General features: G+C 32.1%; 1 protein-coding gene across 1 annotated transcript in view; it reads left to right on the top strand.

The window, feature by feature from the left end:
- Positions 1 to 3,690: 3,690 nt before the first annotated feature.
- LOC107486156 (phosphatidylinositol/phosphatidylcholine transfer protein SFH12) overlaps positions 3,691 to 8,606 on the top strand; it is a 6,129-nt gene continuing 1,213 nt past the window's right edge. Inside the window, exons 1-12 of the mRNA XM_021142825.2 lie at positions 3,691 to 3,895; positions 3,976 to 4,076; positions 4,161 to 4,374; positions 5,098 to 5,197; positions 5,288 to 5,554; positions 6,298 to 6,375; positions 6,506 to 6,607; positions 6,696 to 6,745; positions 6,832 to 6,931; positions 7,147 to 7,215; positions 7,502 to 7,564; positions 7,858 to 7,987. Of these exons, the coding sequence (XP_020998484.1) occupies positions 4,049 to 4,076; positions 4,161 to 4,374; positions 5,098 to 5,197; positions 5,288 to 5,554; positions 6,298 to 6,375; positions 6,506 to 6,607; positions 6,696 to 6,745; positions 6,832 to 6,931; positions 7,147 to 7,215; positions 7,502 to 7,564; positions 7,858 to 7,987 (1,201 nt within the window). The 5' untranslated portion in view covers positions 3,691 to 3,895; positions 3,976 to 4,048. The remainder of the gene's footprint in view (positions 3,896 to 3,975; positions 4,077 to 4,160; positions 4,375 to 5,097; positions 5,198 to 5,287; positions 5,555 to 6,297; positions 6,376 to 6,505; positions 6,608 to 6,695; positions 6,746 to 6,831; positions 6,932 to 7,146; positions 7,216 to 7,501; positions 7,565 to 7,857; positions 7,988 to 8,606) is intronic.

Genomic DNA, 8,606 nt, shown 5'->3' on the forward strand with positions numbered 1-8,606 from the left:
ACTCCTAGTAAAAATAACCATCCACTTAAAGATAAAAATAATCATCCGAATACCTAATGAATTGAACATCCATATATTTTAATTATATATAACCAAACATAATCCAATCAAAATAATTATTCACGTAAGAATTAAAATAACGATCCGCATACTTATTAAAATGACCATCTTAAACTGACAATCGAAATAGAAGAAGAACGTCCCTGTATGTTGATCAGATTTGTCGCGGATGGTGACACTGGGATGGTGAACGCAGTGGGCTGCAGGGGAGGCTGCACAGCCGCCGGCGGGTGGGCAGCGCGAAAGAGACTGTTTGGAGCTGGTGCGGCGTGATCGAATATTCGCGGAGAGGCTGGACGCGGCGGGTTGGCAGCGCGCAAAGGAGGCTGTTCGGGACTGGTGCGGCGCGCCATGAGGAGAACGAGGGGCTTGCTATTTATGGTGAGGCTACGATGGTGACGGCTCTTGGCTGTGTCCCTAGTGGCACGACTGGTGGGAGGTGCAGCGCCAAGGAGAAGTCACGGTTGGGTTGCCGAAGAGTGTCGCGGAGAAGTTGCGGTTGGGCTGCCGAAGAGTGTCGCGTGGTTACGGATGACGAGCGACACTTATTTGATGTTGCGGTGGTGTTTGCAGGAGAACGCAATAGCGTCGGTTGGAACCTAGGGTGGCGTTTGCAAGGTCTGTCGGGGGGTTGCAACAGCGCCAAAGGGAACGCGTCGAGAAGAAGGGGACCGGAGATCACCGAGAGACGGAGGACCAAGGGGGACAACTTGAGGTGGCAGTGGTGTGAGTGGTGGTAGCGGCGGCGTCGGTCGAAGATAATGACCGCGTTGGAACTTTTAGCCGAGAGCCCTTGGTTTGAACGGCTCAAGTGAGGCCGCGCTGCGAGAGGGTATATAAGAGACGGGGAGAAAACGATGATATTAGGAGTAACTGTCTGTAGTGGGAATGGGTTTAACTGTGAGAATAATGAATTCTCTCAATTGTTAAAAAAAAAAATTGAGAGTGTAAAGTGTGATCTTTAACCCTTCATTGCTCTTTCTCATATTTATTTTTTGTCTCATTTATAAAACTAATGGTGAGAGATCACACTTTACTCTCTTAATTGTTAAAAGAATTGAAAGGATCCATTCTTTTTTAACTGCAAATCCTAATTTTTTAAAATTCAAAATTTTTTAATTAGATAATTAATAAAAAAATCTAAATTTTAATTATAATTCACCTTCTAATTTTAAACCATTATTCACATTGTTCATACATATAATTATTTTCTCATACTTTCTTTAGTAATATTTGTCCAACTCGTGTCTTGATACTAGTGAAGATGTCAAGTATCATGTTTCATGGTATTGAGATAATTTAAAACTACAAAAATTTTAGGAGATCAGTAGTTTTTAATAATTTTGGTTATTATTTGATTAGTATAAATATTAAATTATTTTTAATAAATAAATTTTATTAATTTATATGTATAAATTTTGAAAAATGTGGATATAAATTGTATTGACTCATGGATGTAAATTTTGATGAACTAAATTTTTTTAAAAAAATTTCTCAAGATAACTAACCAAACTATCTATAAAAAAATTATCCTTCATTTTATTTCTTAATCTTATTTTTATTATTTTCATCACTGACTTTACTATTCAATTCTAAAAATATCGTGTCAATTGTTTAACTTGCTACGGTGTTATTCTTATTAGATATTACTATTAGCGTTTTTTATTTTTCAATTGAGAGGCAATTTGATTCTATTTTTATTTGGTTATAGAATCATAGGAGTTTTTTTCTTTCAGTAATGGAACTAAAAATAAGTAAGTAAATGCAAGTAGTGAGTATTGAACATACTAGCTCTAATGAGAGAAAAAAAAAGAAGTATGTCACTTGAACTAAATTTTTTTAATATACAAAAACTACAAATTTTTTTGTAAAAAATTTGGAAGATTATGACTTTATTGTCAAATTAAAATTTTGCTACTAAATATAAATATAAATTATATATTTTTATGTATAAATATCTATAAATATAGATATAAACTATTATTAGTCAAATATTAATTCAAAATAATAATATTTGCTAGTAAGTAAGATTGTTGTTAAAATTGGCATGGCTTGTATGAACGTGAAAGGAGACCTTCCACCTGTTGCACTCTTGTCATTTTCAAACTTCACTCCCACAATTTCGTTTCAATTAGCAGACTCCATCTCTCTTACAGAACCAACTACATGTCACTGGGCAGGATGCTTCTGATTGATTTTGGTTTTTATTGCTCCCCTCACAGTGATCGATAATGAGCATGCGACTTGCAGTCTTAACTTGAACACTAGTGAGATTCCCACCCTAAAGATATTCTTTTCTTTCTCGGAAAGCTGATGCTCCTTTCTAAAATTTTGACAAACTTTCTTTAGAAGCACGCACAGAACAAAAGGAAAAGTTGCCAGATGACCTCTTAGTGGATAAGGTTATATAAAAGTCTCTATATGGCCTTCGACAAGCTTCACGTCAATGGTTTACAAAGTTTTGTGCCACACTAATGCAGCATGAATTTAAGTAGTGCATCTCTTTAACCCAAAGAAAATACACCTTTTCTACCACAACATTTCTAACATTCACATGGCAACTAATCCAGCACTTTATGAGAGATCTACTATCACTTTATTATCAGGAAGAAAGTAGAAGCTCGCATTGTGAAGCTAGTGTATATTCCCAGGAAGCACCAATAAGTCATAAATATTTTCACCAAGGCGCTCTCAGCACCTCAGTTTTGTTTATTTCAACTTGAGAGAGGATGCGTTGTTAGCTTACTCAATTGTATAATTAAGTTAGTTTCATTTACTTATATTTGATATAGTAATAGGCTTTATTCCTTACATACAATACACCTATAAATAAGTGAACTTATATAAGTAAATAATTCAATTCTGCATCAATAACAGAATTAACCCATAAATTCTTCCTGCTCTCTCTCTCTATCTCATCTAACATGTTCAGGAACCCTTAGTACTACAAAGATGATTATGTGTGCAGATGGTTATTCTAATATTAAGATTTTAGGTGGGTAATTTAGAGGTGTAGTGTATTTTGATTTGATTGGTGGTTGTTCATATTATTCAAAAAAAGTTATTGGTTACCTAGCATAATCCTAAAAACAAACCGTCTGGTACATAAAACAAAAACAAAGACACCGCCCTAACCAACCATAACAAGACAAAAATTTAACTATTTCTAAGACATTGCCATGAAAAAAATTAAATTTTTGTTATTAACTAAAAGGCATAAACAAGACAGAATATTGACACAAAAAGCCTATTACTAATTACCTAAGCAAAGCTTCTTCTCCAGGGATACATCACATCGTCGCAAACTTCATTCCCTAGTATTACTTTAAAATGTTTTGATTCCTAAAATTTTGGTCTTACCCCATTATAAACAGAAATGGGATGCCACAAATTAAACCAAGCATCATCAACATGTTTAGTTATAAGAATCGCAAATACCTGCATACACAAGACGCAGAGGACAATGATGCAATAATCCCATGGTTTTGAATTCCACAAAATAGAAAAAGCGTGATTTATTTAATTGAACCATGCATGATGTAAGATTATTAGTACTAGCTAGGAAGCAAGCTAAGGAAGAGAGTTATTAGGCTAAAGTTTCGGCCAAGTAAAACCCTTGTTAATGTGTTTGTATCTCCAAATAGAAAACATATATTATAGAAACAATATTAACGGTCCTTCATTCTATATCTTATATCTGACTTGGTCAATGTTGTGGACATCGCGGAGCCTCACTGTCTCATCAGAAACTACAAACCTATTTTCAGGATTACCCTCTCTTCTTATAACCTCTCTCTCTCTCTTTCCTTTCCCCTTCCCCCTTCAATCTCAAGAGGTCATTTTCTTTCCCCAAATTTCTGCACATCTTTTATTGCATCTTCATGATGAATAATAATTTGTTGCTGGGTTTTGCAGGTTGGAGACATTTGTATGATGAGTGCTTGATTATCCTGAATACCAAGCACAAGCATTCAACAAAAGCAACAATATGTCTGCACCTCTTTCTCCCCCGGCAGGTTTGAATTTAAACCAGCCATTACCTTATGAACGAAGATGATTTATGAAATATTCACTTATTATTATGATTGTTTATGTTGCAGTCTTAGAAAAGACTGACCGGGTGGGTTCGTTGAAAAAGAAACTGAGAAATTCTTTCAAGAGGAAGGGGAGGCGAAGTAGTAGCAAGGTTATGTCCCTTGAAATAGAGGATTTTCGTGATGCTGGTGAGGCTAAAATTGTTGATGAGTTTCGCCAAGCTCTCATTTTGGATGAGCTTCTCCCTTCCAAGCACGATGACTATCACATGTTGCTCAGGTTCATTCTTAGTAATGCATGCTACAAAGCTTCATCATAATTGAAAAGATAATTGTTAACAAAAAAAATATTACAGGACTATGAGAATTTATTATTTTTAGCCATCAATTAAAAATCAATTGGTAACTCGTCAATACACACTTTTTAAGAACTTCTTGTCAATATTAGTTAAGATCAATAAGTATTTTCTAAAAGAGTAAAGTATCATTTTTGTTCTCAAATTCTATTTATGTCCTTAACATTTAAATCGTCTTATTTGTATCCCTAACGTTTGTAAAAGTGACTCAATATTATCCTGCCGTTAATTACACATCACGAACGTTTTAGTTTGAACTTTAAAAATTTCTTCTCGAAATTAGAATACAAATGTTTCGGATAAAATCAATGATCCACTCCGAAAAATAGCTCATCAAAAGTTGAAACTAATTCCTACAACATTTACATAATTTACTTTTCTAAGGACATAATTGAATCCAAACACAAATAGTGGGTATAATATTAAAATCGAACACATTCAAGTGAAACCTAATTGAGAATGAATACATCCAAGTGAGAATAATTGAAAAATATAATCTGATTTGTTAGTATAATTGATAGTATGATAACATTGAATCACTTTTATAAACCTTAGGGATATAAATAGGACGATTTAAACGTTAGGAACACAAATAGAACTTACCCCAAATTAAAAATTGATTTCATGTTGTTGTATTTGTGTAATAGGTTCCTGAAGGCTAGGAAATTTGACTTAGAGAAATCAAAGCAAATGTGGGCAGACATGCTTAAGTGGAGGAAGGAATTCGGTGCTGACACAATCGTTGAGGTATTTAGTTTGAAAGCTTGCATGCACTCTCCTTGTTTAACATTATTCCTTTTTCTTTTATTTAATATAATTATATATTTTTGGTACTAGGACTTTGAATTCAAGGAAATCGATGAAGTGTTGAAATATTATCCTCATGGACACCATGGTGTAGACAAAGAAGGACGACCAGTGTATATCGAGAGAATAGGGCAAGTAGATGTCACCAAGCTTTTGCAAGTCACAACCATGGATCGTTACATCAAATACCATGTCAAGGAGTTTGAGAAAACCTTTGATATCAAGTTTGCAGCTTGTTCCATTGCTGCAAAGAAACACATTGATCAAAGTACAACCATCCTTGATGTGCAGGGAGTGGTATGCTCTTACAAATACTTATAATTCTAAATTGGTGTGTCAGAATTGGACTGCACTAGTCAATCAAGACTGATTAATTAGAAAATAATCATTCATTACATGAAGTTGTTTTATGCAAAAATAATAGTCGAGAATTTTTAGATAATAATTTAATTAAATATATCAAATCATCTAATAATTTTGGTGATTTATTTATTTTGTATGTGTATTGATTAAAAATTGATTGTTCAAGCATTAGTTAAAATACTAATAAGAATGTGTATAAATAATTAATTTTTAATTAATCAATATTAAATTTTTTTAATTCTCATTTTTTTAAAATATTTAAGTTTTAAAATAAAAATATCATTTTAAAAAAACTATTGGAAAAAATTGACTTTTTAGTTAAACTTAACTATCAAAATATTTGAATTAGTGAAAATTTACAGAGTTAATATGTTCAAAAAACTTGATAAAAATAAAAATAAAAGGTTTCTTTAAATAAAATTATATATTGTGTATCAATATGTTATTTTGCAATATTATTTGAACTCTAATTGAATTTCAATGAAAGTTTTAAAGTTCCAAATATGGATGGTCAAACTTTCAAAACCTACAATTTAGGCAGCATGGCTTGGATAGTGTGTTATTGTTAAAAGAAAATGAACCTTGATAACTATATGAGAAAGAAAAGGATTAAGTGATCAAGTATGACATTTAATCTACATAATACTTATTAATTTTTGTTTTGACGCATGTCGCAGGGGCTTAAGAACTTCAGCAAACATGCCAGAGAGCTCATCACTGCCCTTCAGAAGATTGATGGCGACAACTATCCTGAAGTAAGTCCTTCCCCTGCTTTTGTTATAGTAAATATGGATTATAAAAGAGTTTATGTCTCGATTAAATGTTTAATTATGTCGAAGTAGAGAATTTAATTTTAATATCATTAAATTGGGTCTTTTATTGTAGACCTTGAGCCAAATGTACATCATCAATGCTGGTTCTGGATTCAGAATGTTATGGAGCACTGTCAAATCCTTCCTTGACCCAAAAACCACATCTAAGATCCATGTAAGAACAAAGATTGTATGCTAATTAATTCTCTTTAGTTTTCTCAAGGAAAGTAGGATTTAAACTAAAATTAATTCTACATTTACAGGTACTTGGCAACAAGTATCAAAGCAAATTGCTAGAAGTGATTGATGCTAGGTGAGCCATATAACTCTAATTACTTTTAATCCCTTTTTAATTTTTACACTCTACATTGTTCTTATCCATTACTTTTGCATTCATAGTGAGTTACCAGAGTTTTTAGGAGGTACTTGTACCTGTGCTGATCATGGAGGCTGCATGCATTCTGATAAGGGTCCATGGAAGGATCCAGATATAATGATGGTAGCTTCGTCCAAACCATTGTTAATTGTTTCTTTGGTTTGATTTTCATTTTTAGTATTTTCTGTTTATAAAATTTTGTGAATAGAAAAACAAAAAATATGATGTAAAATAAAAACTAAAAGTTATTAAAAACTCAAACCAAATACATTTAGTAAAAATTTAAGTTTCTGTTCATTTTTGAATCCATATATTTTAATTTATATATGGATTTACAGATGGTTCAGAATGGGTTCCATAAAAGATCAAACCATAAAATTGAGACAATTCCAGAGAGCAAAAATGAGGTATGATAGCTTTTTCTGTTTTTCAAGTATCTTTCTGCATCTGTTATATTTTAAAAAAAGTGAAAACTCAAGTGTAGTCGACTTCACGTAAAGTTAATATCTGAGGGCCGTTAGATGATTTAACTGATTTGATTAAATTTTTAGCTAACGACTCTCAGATATCAACTTCACACGAAGTCGACTTTACCTGAATTTTCACCTTTTTAAAATCATTTCTTTGTTATCTTTATTTTCATTTTGTTATTACTGAATTACGAAAGTAACCGTAACCGATTAGCTTGTTTAGGAACCTGAGACTCCAAAGCTTGGGGGGGCTGCCACCTCACAAGTGTCTACCATTTCAGCTGAGGTATGCTACGTACTAATTTGTAATTTCCATTCGTATCATTTTTGTTTGATTAATATATTTTTGGTGAAAACTTAGATGTAGTCGACTTCATATAAAGTTGATAGTTGAAAGTCATTAAATGAAAATTTAGTCAACTCAATCAAATCATCTAACGACTCTTAGCTATCAACTCCACGTGAAGTCGACTGCACCTAAGTTTATACGTATATTTTGACAATTATTTCTTGTCTTGTTTATACAAAAAGCATTGTTTTTACTAAAGTTTTTGTTTTCTGAGAAAATAAATATGACAGGTGTGTACTCCTAAAAAGGTCTCTACTCCTAAGAAAGCTTACAATAACTACGGTGCCTTTGTCCCTGCAACTAACAAATCTGCTCCCTGGAAAAAAGTAGAAGAGAATAACAAGTTTGCAATCACAAAAGGTAATGATGAGTGATACCAAGTCATCATCATGGTGGAATGCTTCTTAAAATTTTACCATCTACGAATAACCATTTGATTATTTCTGGATTTGTAAGTTTTATTTACAAGAAATGAATAATCAGTTAAACACCTCCTTAAGAAACTCTATATCGCTTTGCTGCATAAATTTTTATTTTCTGTGAGTAGTCAAAAGTTATTACCTCTCTCGTACACATGGTATTTTTTAGAATTTAATTACTTTATAATAAAATTTATTAAATATTTGTATATCTAACATAATATTAAGAATTTGATGTACACGTGTTATAGTTAAAAGTTTAATTAGAGACTAAAATATCTGTCTTGAAAATTTTTGATAATCTATTTGAATAATTACTCCAAGAAAACATAATAGTAGTACATATGAGAATTGTGCACGAAAATGATTAGAAGAAAAGATGTAAGGAGATAAGGGATATGAATGAGTAAAGAATATTATAAAAAAGAAATTAGATGACTTAGGATTAGTGGCCCGTGATAAAAACAAAAATAAAAATATTATATTAAAAATTAATTATTAAATTAGTTATTATTTATTTGTGTATAAATACATATTTTATTTAACTTATTTTTTATATA

Source organism: Arachis duranensis, chromosome 1, assembly GCF_000817695.3.
Source record: "Arachis duranensis cultivar V14167 chromosome 1, aradu.V14167.gnm2.J7QH, whole genome shotgun sequence".
Classification (NCBI taxonomy): domain Eukaryota; kingdom Viridiplantae; phylum Streptophyta; class Magnoliopsida; order Fabales; family Fabaceae; genus Arachis; species Arachis duranensis.